Source organism: Equus caballus, chromosome 19 (genome assembly GCF_041296265.1).
Source record: "Equus caballus isolate H_3958 breed thoroughbred chromosome 19, TB-T2T, whole genome shotgun sequence".
Classification (NCBI taxonomy): domain Eukaryota; kingdom Metazoa; phylum Chordata; class Mammalia; order Perissodactyla; family Equidae; genus Equus; species Equus caballus.
In genome coordinates this window covers 38799464-38822566 of record NC_091702.1, presented here as the reverse complement: position 1 = coordinate 38822566, position 23103 = coordinate 38799464, and the positions used below count along the sequence as shown (strand labels likewise).

At 39.0% G+C, this 23103-nt stretch overlaps 1 protein-coding gene across 2 annotated transcripts in view; it reads right to left on the bottom strand.

The window, feature by feature from the left end:
* CCDC50 (coiled-coil domain containing 50) overlaps window positions 1-23103 on the bottom strand; it is a 69458-nt gene that overhangs the window by 38182 nt on the left and 8173 nt on the right. For both annotated transcript variants that reach the window (XM_023623499.2, XM_023623500.2), the window contains exons 2-3: window positions 3350-3412; window positions 2383-2509 (exon numbers count right to left, since the gene is read on the bottom strand). In XM_023623499.2, coding sequence (XP_023479267.1) covers window positions 2383-2509; window positions 3350-3412 — 190 coding nt within the window. The remainder of the gene's footprint in view (window positions 1-2382; window positions 2510-3349; window positions 3413-23103) is intronic.

The window sequence follows — 23103 nt, the reverse complement described above, 5'->3', positions numbered from 1 at the left end:
ATTAAGAATCATATACAAAATCACGGTCTTGGTTTTCACACTTGTCTACCTGGACCTCCCAAACTAATGTAAAACCCACACAGGAGTAAGCAACGACTAAGTCCACGCAGGGTGACAACTGGGAGAAGAAAGCAGGAGCAGAGCAGAGAAGGCAAATCCCAATGAAATGTTAAATGTCAGAAGTGACACAGAAGATGTATTTCCTAGCACAGAAAATAAAGAGGTGAAGTTTAAGCTGAGCTTAATTATTTCAAACCATATATCCAAGAAGGGCCAGTTCTAACTCACTCAGCTAATTATACAGAATTTTGGGGAAGCAAAATCTAGTTAGAAAAGAGTAGTTAAGAATTGGTAAGCCTGACTTCGGACAGGGGGTGCAGGATCCAGACTGAGCGGAAGGTTCCAGTTCATTAAAATCTACAGCATTTCATCCTTCCCATCATGTTCAGCTGTCAAGATTGCCAGGGAGTGAAAACTGAAAAAATTCCTTTCTAGCTTACTTATTTCGACCAGGAATGCCTCAAAAACCCTGAAGTCCTAGGCAGAAAAATAATACCTGGTTCTGCTCATCTAGGACCTATAATCCATCACTCTCCAAATCCTGATTTACATTTTACAGTGGTTTGTCTTGATAATCTCTGACTAACCTTATGACACTATCATTACCCTAATTCAGGATCTTTAACTTCTGCAAGAGTCTCAGAAGTGGCCTTCATAACAGGCAATAATTTAGAACTCTAGAATGTTCTAGCTCTGGCTCTCATCTTAACGGTGTGACACTGAGCCTCCACACATCTCAAATCTCTCTGATCCTCTCTAACTCCATTAACATTACCCTCAATTCAGGCCTCATCGTCTCCCTCCCCTCTATATCTCTCTCATCCTTGTCCTCAATTCAAACCTCCTCATCATTTCTTAATTTGAACACTGCTCAATAGCTGCCTTCAATCTTGCCCCCTCCAATCCTTTACTTACCCAGCACCCAAGGGTAGGTCCCAAAATGAAAATCTAAAATCCTTCAATGGTTCTCTATTGTTTATACTATAAAATCTATGAAACCTACATTCCTCAACATAACTTACATGGCCTTTAGGTCCAGCTTTTGACTAGTTTGCTGGCCTCATCCCTGACCTATACCCCCAACCATACTCTCCACTCCATCAATACTGAACATTGCGCAGCTACCATGAGATTTCAGGTCCTTTTACCTCTGCCTTGATGCATGCTACTCCCTTGGGCTAGAATGGTTTTCCCCCATTGTCACTACAAGTTCCTAATTAACCATCAAGGTTCAGGTTAAATATATCACCTGTGTTGGGTTACCAGTCTCCTCTTTCATAGGTATGAAATTTACCACTCAATTCTCTGCGCCTCGTACATGTATCACTAGATATGGAGTGCTCCGAGTTTTTTCCCGAGACCCTTAAAGGTGATGGCTATGTTTTATTCACGTCTGTGGTCTCCAGTGCCTTTCATGGTGTCAGGTTTAGTAAGAATAAATAAGAGTATTTATGTATAAAATAAGAAAGCTGAACAAAATGATGAATAAAGTCCTCTCTACCAATAATAAAACAGAAAGACAAACTCTTCTCAAAGGCAACAAAAATGACAGCCTTTCCTGTTTATTTCAACACGGCAACTAAAGTAAACTGAGGGATCCCTTCACTTCTTCTTTTAACCTTTCCTCCTCAAAACAGTATCTTGTGGTTAAATCCACCATTAGAGGTTTAGGTATAAGAGCTACTCCCCCGTGAGCTCTAAAACATTGAAAAAGAGTAAAAAAGTCACTGTGCTGGAAGAGACCTTAGATATGATCTTTCCATCTATCTAACCGTTAAAGGAGAAGACAGAGAAAGAACTTTTGTCAGACACTAAAATTAAGAAGAACACTGAGTATACAATTCAGAGCTTTCCAGAAGAGTCTGCCTCTACCTGAAAAGCAAGGGGTTCAAGGAAGATAAGAGCAGCAAACACAGCTAGGAAACAGTAAAGGAACCCAACATAACTCATAAAGTTCTTTAACATCCCGTATTTCACTGGATCCCCCAAACAACCTATGAGCGGAGGGGAGAGAGGTTATTTTCCCCAGGTTACAGGTAAGGAAAACAGACTCAGAGAGGGAGACCAAATGGTCAAAGTCATACAGTTAAAAGTATTGGAGTTCACATGAGAATTCACATGTCCCAAAAGCTAGTAAAGTGTTCCAACAACAAAGAAAATTTTTCAAAGCAAAGAAAACTATGGAATAGCCACCACAGGATTTGTAACCTAATAGTGAAAGGAATCAGAGGGACAGACGGAGTCTCCTTCTCCGCCCTGGTTGCTGGCTCCACAGAGAAAACCAGGCCTGGTACGACTTCCTCCCATTCCCCAAATCCTCACAGGTCTTTGTAGCGCTTCTGGAGTTGAGCCTGAGCTTTCAGATCCTCCTCCTGGAGCTGCTTAGCCACCTGGAGATCATGCTGGACCAAACGGTTCCGCTGAACGTTCGATGCCAAGTGATGCTCGACTGGACAGAAACATTAAGGAGAGGAATTGTAATGCTCTGGCTTGTTAATAATAAACCTCAGAAGAAACTTAATAAAAGCTTTTCTATTAAAAAGAGCTTCACATCTATCACTTTATTTTATGCTCTCTGTAACACTGCATAATAGGCTGCACCAGACTTATTATTCTCATCTTTCCATTAAGTAAAAGAGGATCAGAAAGGTTAAGTAATTTGCATTTGGTCACACGGCAAAACAGAGGCAGTGCCAGGACTTCTACACAAATATTCCAAAGCCTGGGCCAGGGCTCTTTCTGCCCTACAAGTTGCCACTCAATTTATAACCTACATTTTTCACTACTTAATTTTTATACTGACATATGAGTTAATAACTCACAAATTACATATTCACAAATATGTACTTTTGTATAAAACATACAACTTAGATTTACCTTCTATAATTATATACGTAAATATTCAGAAAAACCCACAATCTAGATGCCACCATTGCCTGCCTGGAAAAAGATTTTCTGGCTCCTGTTCTAGGGGAAGGAAGAGACCCCTGGGCCAGCCTTCTACACACCCCAGATGCATGGACAATTGTCTTGCCCTCCCACAACACTAAGACAGGGAAAAGGTTCAAGTCCCTCTTTTCCACCGATGATACACCCAACAGTATTCCAAGCCATGGCTGCTGTCTTACTTCAAAACACCCAGAACTTCATTCTTCAGCCAGGTGTCATTTGTCTAGACAAATCCCTCAGGAAGGACAGATGGTCTCTCCCTGCCTCACCCTAAGAAACTTGCCTCAAGCTACCATTAAAAAAGCAAACTGAAGGAGCAGGAATGAGGGCCATTACTCACTCTCTTGCTCCTGCAGGCTGTGGGCCAGGGTGTGGTCCTCCAGGACAGCGAAATCTCGGCACACTGCAGAGGAGGAGAGGGGACAAGAAGGCAGGAAGGCTCATCAGTAGTATTTTAACATACAAAGAAAAGGATTTTGTTTACTTCAAAAAATCAAGTGTACTATTTCAGGACGATTAATTTTATAAGTGGCAATGCACGAAATAGTGACTAGTTAGTATAAAGTTTTCATTCACAAAAATCCACATGGCACCTGCTTAGAGCCAAGCAGAGTATCAGAAAACAACGGTTAGCTTTAGCTCTGATCCTTGGCCTAAGGACATTAACCACAGAATGAGAACCAGAGGTCCAGAAATTCCAATCTGCTTGCATAAAGGGAGGGCATGTACTGCTGCAATAAAAAAGACGAGAAGTTTTGCATATTGCAGCTGAGAGAAAGCTGAGTTCTCCATGGTCAAAGAAGTTAAAAGAAATCTAGCCTATGCCTCCGTCATCTGGGGTTCAGAGGATCCTTTCCCAGAGATTGACATCCATTCTGGTGTTCTTTAAGAAAAACACACATTGGTCCCTCAGGTATGAGCAGATCTCTACTTTAAGGATAATCACATTCTTCAATGCGTCCACACCCTCAGACATGTTAGAACTGGTTCTCTAGGTCTCTCTAAATGTAGAGCTGCCTAAAAAGAATCTGCAAACCAAAAGACAACGGAAACCTTGGAAGATACCAGAAATCTGCCCCTAACTTTGCTTCCATCTGGACATCCAGGCAGGAGTATTTGCTGGCCTATTTTCTCAGACAGCAAATGGGAAGAGATGGTCCCCAAGGTCCATTCTACCCTATGCTGCAACTGAAACTCCTGCTTCTTAAAACAAACATATACACAAAGAACTCTTAGGATGAAAAGCGCCACTTTGTTTATTTGTTTTAAGGTCGTGTAATTTAGGTAGTATGGACTTACTCTACTCCAAACACGTAACTCACACTAAAAAGGAAAATTCCCCAAACCCTCAGACTACCGCAACGTGTAGGACTCCTGAAACTGTCCTCTAGGGCTTACCACAGGTGACAGATTTCTTTCTGCAGCTTTGGATTTGCCTGTGAGGATATTCAACTGAAATGGAATGAAGAAACACTCCTTGGCCATTCTTAGCACTTATGAATGTTCCCATATCCATTCACATAGCTTGTCCCTCACCGAGAGAGAATACAACAGAAAAGCAGGCAGATCTCACAGACGTCAAGATTCCTCTGAAAAGGTTTCATGATGGAGGAATCATTTCTGCCCAAGAACCATATTAAACTGAACATGACCTGCGTACGCCTTGCTCAAATGCAACTGTAAAGCCAGTAATTCCAACAGACAGTCCTGTTCTTTTACGTCAGATATATTCTCAGCAAATTCTAATAACCTGAGGCCCAGGTCCAAGTTACTCTATATTTCACAGAATGAAAGTGATGAACTAGTTAACCATCTTGATTGATAGGTGAGAAAAATGAGGGCCAGAGGATGAAAGGACTTATTAAGGCTATAGACATAGCTTGCTGGTGACAGGGCTAGCAGCCAGCTTTTGAGCCAGCAAGATCACTTTCCTTTCCTGACACCAGGACACCAAGACAGCCCTCCCGGACTCCAGGTAAACCAAAGTCGGACTAGACTAAAAGGAGATATTCTACTGACTAACATGCATTCTCTACAACATTTAGCTAATTAATATTAATTACTTAAATGGCTAAGGCATGTACGGATTTAGTTCATAGAAAACAAATATTCAGAATGAATGTAATCAAATCTTGTGCAAAAGAATGCTATTTTAAATACACTGCCTTATTATATGAAGTACTTTTATTATACTACAAAGGCTTATGCTTGTATACTAAAGTTAGTATTAATTTTAGATTAAGATAAGTTTTTTTAGATTACTCTTAAGATTGTTTTTCAAATCATGAGTGGCAATCTATTATTAGGTCATAAAATCAATTTATTAAGTCTAGGACAAGCATTTGAGAATGAATAGGCTAGAAAATACAGTATACATCAAACCTAGGACAGGAAACTATCGGTTGGAGAAATTTTTCCAGTTTTACATACACAAACATGTATATATGCATTACATCACAAAGTAAAATGTATCATTCTGTAGATTACAGTTGAAAAAGTCTAAAAGCCACTTCAATTTATATTATTATGGCAGAAAGTTATGCCAAAACAATATATTTTATATGTTTTTAATATGCTAACTAAAATAAAAATGATAAAGTTATTGCAGTTTTCCATGTGGGTGACCATGTGAAGAGCTGCAATAGTTCTATATTTTTTATTTTGGTCAGCACAACACTGAAAACATAACGCTTATGGAGACATACACCTGTAGTAAAAGTACCTGTTTTTAACATACAGCACCGACACAAACTGAATGTACAACAGTGGTTACCTCTAGACAGAGGAGCCAAGGGGCAGGAGTGCCATTGCTGTATATGCTGTTCTTTCTATTGCTTACAAACAAAAGAAAGAAGACTGAAGCAGATAAGGCAAAATATTAACATCTATTAAATTTGGGTAGTAGGTTCCTGGGTTTCTATATTTTCTGTCCTTTCCGTAATGTTTTACATATATTATATTTAAACTCTATAATATAAAAATCTTTTAAATTCCTATCTTTTATTCCATCAACAGCAAACAGGGCTAAACCATAAACATGAAGACATGTTAGACATATCATAACAGGCACAAGGAATTTATGAATTACTGATTACCTTAACAATGACTCTTCTCAATGATTTCCTAATACTTAAACAGCAAGACTGAAGTATAGTCAATCATTGTGATTTGACCCTGAATCTTCCTACAGCAGAGGCTGAATTGGTACCACAAAATATGAGCAGGGGCTGAGCGAGAAAAGAATCCAGACGATCTTCACTAACTACAAGGAAGTACACGCACTCATACGCACAGAATTGCATTGTCAATACACCAATTTAGCGCTTCAGAGTTTACTAAGAACTTCCAAACATATAATCTCATTAATACCAAAATACTATTTGCTCAATCCATAATTTCTTCTGCATCCACTCTAGCTGCTTTCAGGATCTGCCTCTGTATTCTCCACATCACTACTCTAACACAAGTTGGACAACACTCACACATCCAGCCACCTTTGTAAATCAGTAACCAGGTAGGGAATTACAGAAAACATTTCACAGCCAGGCCAAGTTCAGAGCCTCGATCTTTCCTCCTTCTCTAATCTACTTTATTTCAAAGTAAACAGTATAAACAGTACTGATGATAAACAGCATACACTCATTTCACTACCTTTCCCTGTAAGCACATTTAAGATGAACCACTGGAGGGGCTGGCCCCGTGGCCGAGTGGTTGAGTTCGCGCGCTCCGCTGCAGGCGGCCCGGTGTTTCCTTAGTTCGAATCCTGGGCGCGGACATGGCACTGCTCGTCAGACCACGCTGAGGCAGCGTCCCACATGCCACAACTAGAAGAACCCACAACGAAGAATACACAACTATGTACCGGGGGGCTTTGGGGAGAAAAAGGAAAAAATAAAATCTTTAAAAAAAAAAAAAAAGATGAACCACTGGACTCTGGACTTTTATCTTTCCACTTCTCAAACTTTTTCCCTCCAATGTCGACTTTCTCTCACCCCAATCTCAGGCTGATCTTGCCATTAAGCCAACCCTATCATTCTCCTTCATTCCCATCCAGACCTCTGTGGTCCTGTAGCCATTTCCCTCTGCCCAAACATTTTCCCCAAAGTTAGGGTGTGGCGGCTAAGTCTCTTTGGAACTCTAATAACCATGCAACTGTGCCTTCTTGCTTAGAAGAGCATCAACAGAAAGAAACAGACTTTATCCTTCAACTCTGGCAGGTAGCTGCCTCCCCATCCAGTTGCAAACTCTTCAGGGTAGGGATCTTGGAGGTCTAATTTCTGCGCCTTCCACTCAATTAGCACTGGATGTAGCAATACAGTAAGATTTCAGAAGATGCCCATTAATAGAAAAAAATGAAGAAAACCTGGTCAATAAAGTCAAAAAACAGTAAGAGTTCCATGGAAAAAGGAAGAAAATAATGTTATGAATAGAATTAAGGTCTGCCGTTAGGATAGCATGATAGAAACTTCTAACATTTTTCAAACATCATTTAAATAAAAACTAGAAACCTCCTTCATTCCCATTAAAAGAAATAGAGCGTTAGTGATTTTTTAATCCAGATATGTATATATGTATACAATAAATTAGTTTACATTAAGCCAAGCAAGTCTCGGAAATTGGAAGGATTTATACATATATAAAGCTCCTCCATCCATTTTCCTTGAAGAGAAAGATGATTCTCATTCATCTGAGATCCCCCTAAATAAACAAATGGCATAGTAAGCAACTAGTAAACACATTTGTTCAACAAACATTTGCTGAGCTGTTTTAGGATGAATAAGTCACTTCCAAGCCATCAAGGAGGTGGAAATGATAGAAAGGTAAATAGCATAATATAATCCGATAAATGTTATAAAGATCTAGAGAAAATCTTTGCAGGCATAACAATGGAGCAGTTATGCTTGTTATGATTTGGGGGTAGGTATAAGGAGTAGGGGTGACTTGGGCAGAGCACTATCAGGAAACCTTAAAGTAGTTAAAGTACAAAATGAATCTCAAAGGAAGGTTAAAATTCCTATGGGGCGGCAGAAGGAACAATTAACTCTATACAAACTAGAAGAGGAGTGAAGAAGTCACTCCCCTTCTGTCATTCTTTTACCCACATTCCAAAACTTTCAGAAAATACAATTCTTATTTATTTATTTATTTTGAGGAAGATTAGCCCTAAACTAACATCTGCTGCCAATCCTCCTCTTTTTGCTGAGGAAGACTGGCCCTGAGCTAACATCCATGCCCACCTTCCTCTACTTTATATGCGGGACGCCTGCCACAGCATCGCTTGCCAAGCGGTGCCATGTCTGCACCTGGGATCCAAACCAGCGAACCCCGGGGCCGCCAAAGCGGAACATGCACACTTAACCGCTATGCCACCAGGTAGGCCCCAGAAAATACAATTCTTATGATTCAATCTTTACAAGCTTCCACCCAAATAAAAAAGCTTGGATTAATAACACATTCACTGGAAACTATTTCTTTCAACTGTGTCTGTATTGCCTTTTATGTTCTAGTATAATTTTGTGAATTATTCTCTCTTTGTGTAAATGCTACTAGTAGCAGGTGAAATACAAACTCGCTGCTTTGAGAGCAGGGATTATGCTTGGTTTCCTTTGTTCTGCGTACATCAAAACACCCTCTATGAATGAAGATGTTCCAGACACACATTGTGTCTTGTAAAGTTTGGTAATGACAAGCAGCCACAATTGACAGTGATATAGTACTTTGTAGATTACAACGCACTTTCGCATTTATTCCTCCTAACCACCTGAAAATAAACGTTTTATCAATATCCTCATTTTATTTATGAGGAAACTAAGGCTCAGAGAAATAAAGTGGCTTGACCAAGATGACGCAACAAATAAACAAATGAACTGGAAACCGAACTGAGCTCTTCTGGCCCCAAATAGTTCTGCTCAAAGAACTTTCAGAAAAAATAGGCCTATGTTTCAGTATGGCAGAAGAGTGATATTATTAAATCCTAATTAAAATAAGACAAACACGCACCAGGTACTTTAAAACTGAGGATGAAATAAAATTTAGGTATGGGTAGTATATGTGTTCAGAAGTCGGGTTCCAAGTCCCAAAATAGAGCAATAAAAATGGGACACAGTTTAGTTTGTCTCACTATCTCCCAAGAATAAGCCTGTGGTAATCACCATAGGCCTGTGTTCACTTCTGAAAAACAAGAGCAATAAAACGTTCCTTTCATCTGCACATGCTTCCTCGGTGACCTACGAGAAAAATCCTAGGCAGGAACTGCAGAGGGAAATTCCAAGGAAAATATCCCTTTGGAATCTAACCACCTCTCCCATCTCCCTCACTCTCCCTCCAACATCAATGAGTTTCCCTCCCTTTGGAAAGACAGTATTAATGAATTTTAGATTAAGTGTCTAAGAGATGTTAAAGACAATTTGAACTAAGAAATGATAAGGTAAGCAAAGCCCTATGCCTTTGTTCACTGCCCTACGAGAAATGTCTCCCTAATCTATAAGAGTCTTTTCTCTTTATTTAAAGCTCTAATAAAACTGCCTGAGTAGAAGAGAAACGGGATGCAGGGAAACTGAACAGATCTCATTCTGATGCCAAATTGTCCACATTCCCAGCCCCAGCAAAGTTTATAATACACATACAGGGACTAAGGTGACATCAACATCACCACCACTAAGACCAATACCAAAAACACCACCCCTCCCATCACCACCACCGTCAGTGGCTAGAGTAGCAGCTAGGGAGCTGCTGAGAGATGCTCAGCTACAGATTACAGACACTCTCCTACCCATCTGCCCCAATTATGAGTCCCAAAAAAGCAAACATTGCTGGTCACTCTGACAACTGAAATTTCCCAATTTCAGGAAGAAAGCTGAAAACAAAGGGAAAAGTATCTAAGTCATGTTTGAGCAATTAATTTACTAGGGAATAAAGGGTAACAGAAACCTTTGATCCTTCTCTGACTTTTACTGCCCTAAAATTTCCATCTTCTTGAAATTAACAAAATCCAAATATCATATGGCAGAGGGAGGAGAGTGGCACCTAATTTGGGCTTATGCTAAGGAGGTAAATAACACAGGCGTTCCATCCTCATTTACATTGTTCCCAATCAAAGTAGCCAAGGGCAGGGCTACTTCTCTGATTAAGTCTCCAAATCTGCTGTTCTTTCCAATATACTATGGTTACTCCATCTGCCTGAGAGAGAGAGAAGATCCTTCTGAGCAGAGATCCCTAATATAATTAAATCTGATCCACCTTCCCAGAGTTACTATCCTGAGTACCTTAGTATAATTATCCCCCCTTACTAAAAAACTACCCCCAAAGTGCACAGAGATTTCTGTAATTCCTTTATGAAAGACAAAAGACTTTCATTCCATACATTGTACAAATGATTGTGGCATTAAGTATCATTAACCAATGTTTCGACTGTTTGGGGATTTTTATGGTTATGGTTTCAGTTTGAGTTGGCTGGTTGGTGTGGGTGTGGAACACAGAGAATGGGAGAACCTCACAAGTCTGAAGGAAGCTTAGTCACCATTACATAGAGGGCAGGGGTAAGAACCCTGTTCTATCTGCCTGAGGCACCCCTCCACTGTCTAGAAAATTCATAATCAACCTTCAAAACCCTCATTCAAATGTCATCTCTCTATTAATCCAATCCTATAGGACATGCAACCAAAACCACACAACTGATTCTCTCACACACCTAGCAGACTTACCTATGCTTTTTGTTTTCCTTGATCTCACAGCATGTAGCAAATAAAGTACTGGGACACTAATCATATTATAATTACTTTTACTTATCTGTTTCCCCAGCATACATTCAAGATCCTGAAAGGCAGGAAAAATTTTATGGATCATTTTCTCTCCAATATTTATCCCAGTACCTGAGATAATGATTTTCAAATAAATGCTTGTGGAAATAAAGGGCTCCTGAGAAAAATGACTAGTATAAATGATGTACCATGAAATACTGCATTTTTTGCAGGTGTAATCCATCCATATCCTCCAGCTCACTTAAAACAAGGCTAATGAACTGACGCCTACCTACACTATCTTAAATGACAGTAAAAGGTTTCTGCTTCCATCACCTCAAATTTCAGATGTATTATAACGGAAAGGTGAATTACCTGATAGAATCCTAGAATACCTAGAAAGGTGGTACACTAAGGCAGGTCGTCAATTGTTGGTCCCTTTAGACCACAATTAAACACATCACTCAATTTATGAAGAAACAATGGCTCTGAGACTGAAATAGCATGCCAAGGATCACACAGTTAAATAAGAGGCATTTCCAAGATTGGCCCCCAGGACAATGAAAAATGTGTGCATACATGAGGATGTTTGTTAAGCTAAACAATCTGACAGAGTGCATAGCAGGTATGTGGCGTTTTGAAGCAGAAAACGCAATTTGTGCTGAGACGCTGGCAGGAATTTTCAGAATCTGGAGCTAGTCTCCTGAGTCATTTGTTTGAGAAAACTGTCTCATGTCCTCAGAAATCCTCTATAGTTGCCAGCTGCCAAATAGTACAGAAAATTTAAAAATGTTAATAAATTAATTATAAGGTGAATGAAAAACAAGTCAAACTCAACAGAACCAAAAAAAAAAAGCAGAACCAAAACCAAAAGAAAAATCTTAAGAAATCCTAGAAACTGATGGTGAGGTAGTTATCTTGCCATTAACATTACAGAAAGATAGAAAGCTACCCTTTTCATAAAAAGTTCTACAAGGATCAGAAGAGTACAACTCAGAATCTTCTTCAAGGTTCTACCAAATATCTGATTTGCTAAAGTCACCACCTTGGTTAGAGCACCAAACTGTCTTAGAGAATGGAGACTTTAATCCCAAGGAAGCATCTCCGAAAATAGTAAAGGCCCTGGATGATAGGCTGGGTTCCAAAGTTTCCTCACTTATTTCTAAATTTCAGTCACTGTTCATAAGGTATTGACTGATTCATCACTTTCTTAAAATTATAGAAACTGATTATCAGAAAGGGTCTTAATAGTTGTCAAGTCCAGCCTTATCCTGTCGAAATAATCATCTGGACTCCTCTTAAATATTTCAGCCACAGGAAGCCTACCTCCTTTTGACACAGCCCCCTTCAGGTAAAATGGTCTCAGAAGGACAAAACCTGCCAATCTACAGAGATCACCACTGGTTCTAGTCCCAGCCTCAGAGCACGTACACTCCCTAGGGTGTATAATATGGGTGTTTCGTATCAACCACTGGCACCCTGAAGTCTGTTGTTTTATACACCCTACTGATGACCATCCACGTGGTGTATCGTATGGGCTGTGCAAAGGTAAAGTCCTAAAGGTACTCTGGGTGACATGGGGAGAGCCCAGAGCTGATCTTGGGAGCCTCTCCACAGGGTACACTCTGACTATAGTTCAAATACCTGACTTTTCAACCTAAATCCCATTTAGAAAATACTAAAAGGATAGACTTCAAAATCCTAATGTTGATTATGTACTGTAGGATTACAGTGTAGCTTATTTTCCTTTTTAAACATTTCTACATTTTCCAATTTATCTGCCATGAAGGGGAATCTTATTGTTTATAGTCCTTTTCATAAAACTTTATAATGAAAGACAGATATGTTTTTAATCCAGTTTACGGATCTAAACAGTGAAGCAACAGATATTTACTAGGAAAATAAACGAGTTGCAGTAGCAACGTTTTATTGATGCAATTTAATTATACCATTTCCAAAGGTTACAGAATGAAGGTTTTTTTTAAGGAAAAAAGTATGCCAGCAAAAACAAAGTCTACATAAGGCCCCAAATTTATATCGGATATTCCTGAGAACCAAAGCAAGCAGGGAAATATGAAAAGTTGCTCAGTTCTCATTAACGTAAAGGAGAAATAACACCAGTTCTTCACTGCAGAGAAATGTTTTACTAGCACCAAATATGAAAGCAAATTCAGTTACCATGTTGTAACTCAAATAGGAAGCCCTACATTATTTAATGGGCATCATCAGTAATTTAAGCATGAGTTTTAAACATGTGCCTACACACACACACACAGACACACCTTCAACAGAAGCACAAGGCGAAGCACAGTAAAGAGACGTTTTAAAACCAAAACAACTGATTTAATCTCAACATTTTACTCTGATGCAATTTATCAAAATAGGTTCTTGAGTTATTTTCTTCCTAATCCCTCAAATTCAAAGTTAAATGAAAATCCCAGTAACCCAAACCACTTGTTTGGCAAGCAGATATATTATAGCTAACCACAGGCACACTCGATTGCAGGCAAGTGGGTTTTGGAAATGCTGAGATAATGTAAGTCCTCAAATCAGAAGTACCACTTTAATATCACAGACCATCTACATCATTATCAGAGACCACAGAGTAACTGGGCAACTTATTGGAAAAGTGAAAATGGCTGAGTCAGAAATTTCCATCTGACAGGGTAAAAGATGGGGGTGAGAGGAATGGTGAAAACAGCGAGGAGAGAAGGCAGCAGAGTGGAAACAGCAATTTTTACTCATCCTGGGAGAACTGTTGGATAGAGAGCAGACTTTCATAAGGAAATATCTGACTCAAGTTATAAATGAGAAAAAATACCCACAAACACAAACAACCTCAGAAGCTTCCTGCGCTGCAGGCGTCAACTTTATGGATTGGTGCTTGGAAGCCAAACCTTTTTCTGTTGGCACTAACCAAACAAAGAAAAGTTACAACTCAGACCTTGTCTATTCTTAGAAAATGCAGATACAGATATTAACGCAAATTGCTCTAAGTGTGCTTCCCTTCTTCTCAAGAAAGAGCCATAATCCCAAAATGAGTTCAACCTGGAGGTCACTGAGTCTAAGTCCCCAGCAAATTGATGCTTGGATTCTGTCTTCCACATTCCCACCAAAGGATCACTAAGGCTTTCTCCAAATGCCAAGTGCTGAGCACCCACATGGTCCAATGTTGGATGGGACAGACATCAGGAAAGACTTCCTTAAACTGGATCAAAGCCGTATGTTCTATAAGCCACTATTATTCCATCCACTCAAATCACAATTTTTTTTCACACTGTATATGGAGACACTAGTCACATGTAGCTATTTCTTTAAATTTATTAAAATTAAATTTTAAAAATTCAGTTCCCCCATCTCACTAGCCACATTTCCAGGGCTAAATAGCCATATGGGGCCACTGTCTACCATTTTGGACAGTGTGGAATACAGAACATTTTCACCATCACAGAAGTTCTATGGGACAGCACTGCTCTAAACAATACTCAGTTGTGATAGATAGGACAGTGCTAATTTAGACAATTGGACCTTTTAGCAGTATTTAAAAACCATTTTAACCATTCGTGTGTGTGTGTGAGAATGCGTATGCATGCTTATGTTTTAACCAACAGATATAACTCACTTTGCCAGTATGGACAACCAAGGTTCTTAAATATATTGTTGGTCTTGTGTTAGCCACTGATTTATCTTCAAAGTGCTTGTATATTATTTCTCCTATGCTTCTTTTCCTCAACCCTCAAGTGATGATAGTTTTGCTAACCTCAGCAAGGTGAAAAGATCAAGAGATATTCTACATTTATCAAGCAACCATTGTGCAGATATAGTCACACAAACAATGTGAACACACCTCCACCTGGAAAGGAACGTGAACTGGTATTCAACACAGAAAAAGGAATTCAATTCTGGGAAATACAGCTGCTACTGAATACTTTGCCAGTCAAACACTTCCTGAAGAACTCTGGATTCTGATTAGCAAATCTGTGCATTTGTGAATTTCAACTTGCCTTGGAAATTAAACTGATTACAACTGGAGAACCATTCTCCTACGTTTACTGTCTTTGGTGCCTTCTTTAAAGAACAATTACATTTTACATGGATTCTCCACTTTAGAACAATCCAAGAATATATGAACTTACACAGGAGCTAAATAATTACTCTAAATATCATAAAACTGATTAAAAAGGAAGCACTCTTGCTTTAAAATGATTCAGTTTATTCTTTAAACAAATTTATAAAATTTCATAATTAAACATAAAAAGCTGATTATCAAAATGACACTTAGAAAAAGATGACACTTTTTTTGTTTTTGTTTTTTTTAGTGAGGAAGATTGGCCATGAGCTAACATCTGCTATAATCTTCCTCTATTTTATGTGGGATGCTGCCACAGTGTGGCTTGACAAGCAGTGCTAGGTCCACACTGGGGATCCAAACCTGCAAACCCCGGGCTGCCGAAGCAGAGCACAGGAATTTTACCACTATGCCACCGGGCCGGCCCCAAGGCGACACTCTTATACAGTGTTTTTTGTAGTCCATTGCACAAGCCCTGATAACATGACATATTCAGTGAATCCTTACTGCACAAGGATGCAGTATGATATAACCAAGAGTACTCTTACTTTGATTCCAATCCTGACTCTAATACTCATTAGATGAGTAATTTTGAACTAATTAATATCACTTACATTTGCTCACCTGTAACATCAGAGTAACACTAACCATTGTAAGTACTTGAGCACTGCAGGAAATTTGCCTATTTTTTTAAAAAGTACTCACAAATTATTCTGGAGATAGATCTTCTAAGTAGAAAACAATAGACCATTGATAACCACAAGGTGTCCTCAAAAGCGTAAATACCATCAGATAAGCAGTGGCAGACAGAAGTTTTTCCAAAGCAATTTTCCACTAAGAATATCCACATGGTAAGAATTTATTTGTTTTATTTTGATTCCATGTATCCCTAGAGAAACTCCATCTGTGTTCCACTATTTGAATGGCACTTTTCCTGGCACTTAAACAAGCCCTCAAATGGTTTGGCAGCCCTCACATGGTTTGGTTTTCTGTTTGCCTTAGCCTAGAAAGAAAAGCCACCCAGCTCCTTAAACCTCTGTAGGATAAACCCCGTCATGCCCATGAAAACCCAAAAGATCACATCCAACCCAACTTAAGTACAAGTTTACACCAAGGGAAGAAAAACCATTTTGGTTTATTGGTTTCACATGACAAGAGTTTCCTTAAGTACTGCAAGTCCTATTTATCCTTGAGGCAGATATTTCCACTTTCCACTTCTCTTCTGCAAGCAGATACTCGAGCTAGCACTTTCTTTCCTATTCAGATTAGCAAATTCATTCCCATTTCAACAAATTGAGAGTAATACTCAAAATTCCCAAGAAACTTTATTTTAAATAGTGGTCATGGGATAAGTAGGCATGGTAAAAGCACTCTCTTAGAATTTTGTTCCCATAAAGCAAATTGCAACACTCACAGTTCCACTCCGGTAATCACTGATCAGAACTCTACACACATTTCCAGTAATCTTGGATCATGTAAATCCATACCTACGTAAAAAAGTATAAACAGAAAACACATGGGTCAATCTTGAGACTTCTGGAATTCTACTCATATGCTGCTGCGATATGCTCAATAATTGGGCATGTTTACTGACCAGAAATACGTTTTTCTAAAAGATAGCTTGAGATCATGGGCACATTCCTAGAATCAACTCTGTTTTTACACTAATCTAGGGAAATGCCTTCCCAGAAGATCAGGAGGATTTATCTTCCTAATTGCAATGCAAATAGGCTTACATTAAAATCAAATTTTCTCTCCTAGGATTACAGCCTATACAGAAGAAGGCAGCGACCCAAGAGTAAATTGGAAGAAGCGAGCCTGTGTTTCAAAGTACTTCCAGAAAGTTCCTACACAGGTAACAGGGATTTGTGGGTAGATTTAAAGAAGTGATTCTGTCAACCACTGTGGCTCTCTACATAGTTCATCAGAGGGGATATTTTTTTTTCCTTTTTGAGAAAGAAATTCTTATTCACCTTAATGGTATTTAAGTTAGATGTGCACTTTTCACAGTTCTCTATTCACAAAGAAAGCTGGAAACTCAGCTAGTGGTACGGGAAGCGAAAAGCAAACTGAAGCTTAGCGGTAAATTCCAACAGGGAGGAAGCTGAGATTTCCTCAATAATACAAAAGCAAACAGAGTACAGAAAGTGGCAACATGGTTCTGTTTTGTATTTTGCCTAGTGTTTAAAGAGTATTTCAGAGATGAAAAACAACTTTGGAGCTATACTGATCAGGATTTAAATACTGCTTACTTACAGACTAAAATACCTTGGGCAAGTCATTTAATGTCTTTGAGCCTCAGGTTCCTCATCTGTAAAATGAAGATAAATGTTGTGACAACTAAATTAGGTAAGTGATGGGCCAAATAAAACATCTGTTGGAGCCGGCCCAGTGGCATAGAGCTTAAATTCGCACGCTTTCCTTCAGTGGCCCGGGGTTCACCGGTTCGGATCCCGGGCATGGACCTAGCACTGCTCATCAAGCCATGCTGTGGTAGCCGTCCCACATATAAAATAGAGGAAGATGGGCACAGATGTTAGCTCAGGACCAGTCTTCCTCAACTAAAAGAGGAGAATTGGTGGCAGATGTTAGCTCGGGGCTAGTCTTCCTCAAAAAAAACCAACAACAACAAAAATCTCAATAAAAGGAAGTTCAATAAATTGAACCTGTTATTATTAGTATTAACAGAATTAATGAATTCCTATAATCAGTTATTTTCTAGTAAGTATTTCTTCTACTCAGGTCCCACTAAGTCACTGATTAACACAGACCTAGTCACTTTTCTAGTGTAGAATCTAGAGCAGAATATACTACTTCCTCTTATGAATGTGTGGAAATGTTTCCTGGCAAGGAATTACAATATAATCAACAGTTTACTACATTCTATCGCGCTTTCTCACCTCAAATGTCCAACTGAGGGAGAACATGTTTCCTATACATACCGTGCGTTTGAGTTAAAAGGAAATCAGTAGGTCTAGAACGTTTAATAAGCTCCAAATTTTTTTCAGTTGAATGTCCAGGATTAGAAAGCAAAATAGAATTCTCTGTGAAAGTCACGTAATTATAGTTTCCTCAAATAGAAGAATCATCAAAGTATCACCATCAAGAACGACAGGAGGATAGACTGTTGAGTAAAAGCATAGCCGGGCAAAATCTAAACAATGTATTAACATTTAGATTAAAAATACAGCATGCTTAAAACTAGAGTTGCTCTAGGAAAAGCTTTCTGCCAAATCCATATGACATTTTGGTACCTTTATTGTAAAAAATGTGGGTATTTCTTGCCCAATTTATAGAAATATAATAGTTTTATTGTAGCATATAAGGAGCAAACAAGTTGAAGTATAAAGGCCCTGTTCTTAATTTCAGATCCCGGTCAGAATTTTAGGTCTGGCTCTGTCAGCAGCTCACCGACTGACCTTTGACAAGTCACTTTCCCAATTAGAACCTCAAAGTCCTGATCTAGAAGGTAACAGCCCAAATTACCTTTAAGAACTCATCCAACTTAGATAGAGGGTTGTATGAAATGTAGCGGATTCTGGATAAGCGATACACACTTGTCTCTGGCGACAGCACATCATCTAAAAGGTGACCATGGCAGCCTATGTGAAAGGCTGTCCACACAGGATGACTGTCCTGCCAACTTTCTCCTGCGCGAAATGTTCTTCATCGCTGCTGTTGGTTCTACTATTTCTACCACAAAAAATGGCAAACATCTGTATAGTAGTTTTAACCACCAATAAATCTGAGAATAACCTTTCATTCAATCTGGGGCCTTATAAAAGGGAGACTTATGTTTCAACTAGCAGTTCTCACAGAACCTTCGGTATCAGGGTAAAATGAGACGACGTTATCAGTCGCTTACTGTTGAATGGATACGAATGCGGACTGTGCCATTTACTCAGAGGTTCACCTGGGGCCTGAGGATCAGCATACAGCCTGGGAAAGCCAACATCTTCCAAATTCAGAAGGCTTCTTGAAGATCACCAAATTTTTTAAGTTCACCTGGAATGTGTTCTAAATGCTTTGAATTTCTCTGTGTATTGCTACAGAAACTGGCTTCAGTACAGCCTACAGTATACTGGTTATCATGTAATTCCCCTGCAGAGGAAGTGAAAGAAAATCAGGGGCAGCCCATAACTGTGAACAGGAAGACAAGCTGTCCCTAAATACTTTCCTGCTCTAGAAGATTCACTTGCCTGACTCATTTTTTAAGGAGTCAAAACTATTTTGATGATTTTAAAAAACTGATATAATATCTACCTAGAAGAATAATTTTTTTTGTAGCACTGCATGTTTTTCCAACAATGTTAACTTCTAATACACCATACGAAGCTAAGAGACTAGTATGCCCTAATTTAGAAAACCATCCTAAAATCAGTTATGAATTAAACATATCCATCCTCAAAGCAAAAACTCTTGAGCTGACTCTTTTGTTCACGCTTTCGCACCCTCTTTTGATCATAAACCATTCCAAGTTTGCAAGCTGTACATTCATCTGTTTAGTTTCCAATCCAAAACTTTGGGACTCTTCATAACTATCTCCCCTTACAATCAAGAACTTAAAAAAATACATTTTATGTTTCATCTGTTAAATTAAAACTTTATTAAGAAGTCTGCCCCTTTATCTAAAAATAGACCTAAAGGAGGGAATAGTAAACATAAAAATTCTGAATGGAACCCAACATCATTTAAGAAACTAACTGGATCCTCTAGTAACAGTGACAAAATGACACCATATCACATTCCTGGAAAATGTGCACACATTAACAAGGTCTTACATAACTGAAATCAACCCATAAACAGGAAAAAGCATTGCCTCCAAAAGAGACTACCATGTGTTTAGCCCAAACTCATACAACAAAAAGTAAAAGTGACTTGCTCCTACTCTAGTGAATGCACGAAAATGATCATAGCTCTTATTCTAGTCTCATTAGTTCAGTTAGCTCAGGTCAGTCTGTCCACTGAGTACAAGTTGTCAGATAGTCTGACAAGTTTTCTGGGGTATCTCCTCTGTGTAAGAATCCCCAAGAAATCCTAAGATCAGTCAGCTACCAGTCTTGTCTTGAGAGAGAACTAGTAGACCAAAATAGAGAATGAGACATGTTACTTAAGGAAGGAAGTACTTCAAAACGGGTTGAAGAGATCCACAGGAAAGCAGACTTAACAGAGAATGAGCATTTGAGCTAGGCCTGGGGGTGGGGAGTCAGACACGGCACAGGGTTAGGGCTCACGGGACAAGGGTCTGAAAGAAGGAAAAGCAGGCGCGTTGCAAGGCAACTTGAACAGTAATATCACCAAGAGATTGAATCTATACCAGTGTATTTTATAAAACGTTTTCATATCCATTTCTTCAGTTAACTCTCATCACAAGGCCATGTATCAGGCACAGCAAATACCATCTCCAATAAACAGGTAAGTAAACTGAAGCTTAGAGACACTGAGTGTTTTCTCTGAGCCTTTACACCTAATAAGTGGTCAAGAGGAGATGTGAAACCAGTCTTATAAGTCTAGGTTCGAGGTACTTGCCTTTACAAAAAAATTAAGGCTGCTGAAGCTAAATTTTATACTACAAGCTTGATTTCAATTGGGTTGAATTATTCAATGTATCAGTAAACCGGAGAAAATACTGCTAAATAATTCTAGGATGAGCTCAATTACTGAAAAGATGCATAGCAAAAATGCTTAGAGTAAAAAGGGAGCGTCCTAATTTAAATTGAAAAAGAAAATGTTAGTTATATTACATACTGCCAAGTAAGTAGGAATCAGAAATGTGTGCATTTCTTACATTCCTTCAGTTGCACAAATCTTTTCAACATCTGTTCCCCACATTTGGGGGGAATACATGGAGAGAACCCCTAGAGAGGGAACAGAAAGAAAACTAACTAAATAAAAATAGAATTTTGATAAACCCAAATATGAATAGCCAAATGAAATGTTTCATTTAGTAATCAATTACGAAAGAAAAAATAAATTAAGAAGCTCAAGGCAGTGCATGGGAGATAGGTGCCCTTCAGGTTCTAAGTGCCAATGAAAGCTTTACATTACATATGCAGAGAGGGCTTTGTAACAAGGACCTCACTCAGTCATCATATCCAAGAGACGGTGGTAGTTCAGTCTCCTTCAGTTGTGTGGTCACCAGTACATGCCTATTCTGGTGGAATTATTAGAATCACCTTTTTACTCACAAAAGTGTCCAGGTTTGGCCTATAAATTATTTGGCGACCCCTGCCGTTAAGCCTCAGTGGTTACCCTAGTTTGGGGAGCGTGAGCGCCACTGAAACCAAGTTTCTGGAATTCTTGGATGCTAAAAGCACGGTAAACTGGAGTTTATCAACAGGTTCCTAAAACCACTTTCTAAACCTCCAGCCTATCCCCTCCAACATACACACAGAGCCAAAACGATCTTTCAAGGATCAGCTCTGTGGAGCTTTAACAGAGTAATTACAAAAAGAAAAGAAAAGAAGAAATGCCTTGTGGGCACACTAAAGCCCAGGTGAAATAATGAGGTCTGACCACGGGAACCTGGGAGAACGACAGAGGCAGACACGCGAAGTTAGAATTGAGCAATCACTGACAGGATGAAGAAATGTTTGTAGGCAAAGCCAGAAAGTGATTTGTAAATGCAGACATTGAGCGGGAACAGTCTTTTCCAAAAGAGCTCTTGGCCCAGATGTCAGGCCAAACTCAAGATGTGCAGATGGGAAGACAAGGGTCTTAATGGAGGCCCTTCTTTCTCTTTCTCTACTTCAGGTTTCCCATCTAGACAATAAGGACTTTCTGACAATATTTGCCAATCCTAACATTCCATACTTTACAGAACCTCATCATGTGAAAGAAAAAGTTAATATTTTAAAGTATTTGGTGGGAAAGTGCTGCTCGAAAATTAGTGAACATAATACTTACAGTAAATCATGGACTCCTCTACACAGTCAGCAAACAAAACAAATTTCATTGTTATGGGGATGCAGTGAAGAGGGAAAGAGATCATCATAAGTCATTCATGCTTTTACTATACGGAGTTAAAAGTCCTGGGGTAAAGTTAATGGAAAATGACTCAGCCTTTATGACTCACTAGAAAAATAAAAGCCAAAAAAGTCCAGTGGAGACTCCCCTGGCATTTGGTCACTGAGGAGTTTTCTCAGGACTGGAAACGCTCATCACTTACTAAGCCTTCCAAGTTTAGTGGTAAAGCAGCCTAGGTACTTCTGATAAAATTTCCAACAGGACAAAGTGACACTTCATTCATGCAAATGCCTGAAACATGTTTTCAAGGGAGGCAGTAATAAGTAATAGGCTAAAAATCATAAGCAAACTTTTTCAAAAAGCTGCATCTGTTTACTCCAGCACTTCACTCATAAAGCCCCACAGAGCTAGCATGCGGCATACTCCTACATCATGTAAGATTTCTACCTAGTAATTTATTTTCAAGTCCCTAGAAATTTATATGGAGTGAAAATTTTTTCTTCTTAAAGAAAAAAAAAAATCAGGATATAAGTCTATATTTTTAAAAGTCATTATAAAAATACAATATGCTATTATAATAGCATATTGTATCAACAATAGTTCCCAACACCACCACTATATTACAAGGTTTTTTTGTTTATTTGCTTTTGTTTGCTGAGGAAGATTAGCCCTGAGATAGCATCTGTGCCAATCTTCCTCCACTTTACATATGCGTCGCCGCTACAGCATGGCTGACTAGTGGTGTCGGTCCATGCCCGGGATCTTGAACCTGCAAGCCTGGGCCATCAAAGTGGAGCAGGCTGAACTACCACTACATCATGGGGCTGGCCCCTTAAAGTTTTGATCACTGATGTTCACAGTGATAACTGAAATATCAAAAAAAGGTTAAATACGGAAGTTTTTAAAATTTCACTGAAAATTGTCCTAAAGAAACCATTTTTTTCCTATAAAGTACCAGATAGTAAAAATTTTAAGCCTGCTGGTCATCTGGTCTCTGCCACAATTACTCATCTCAGCCTTTGGAGCACGAAAGCAGCCACAGACAACATGTAAACAAATGAGCAAGGTTATGTTCCAATAAACACTTTACTTATAAACCTTGAAATGTGAATTTCATATCATTTTAAACGCTCTCCGTCCTCTTTTTTTTTTTTTTCAATCATTAAAAAACATAAGAACTATCTTCAGCTCCCCTGTTGTAGAAAAACAAGTGGTGAGTGGGCTGGATTGACCCACAGGCCATAGTTTGCACACTCCTATCTCAGAGGAACAAATTTCAATTACTGCAGAGAAAAAAGTGCTGCTGATTTGTTAATACTG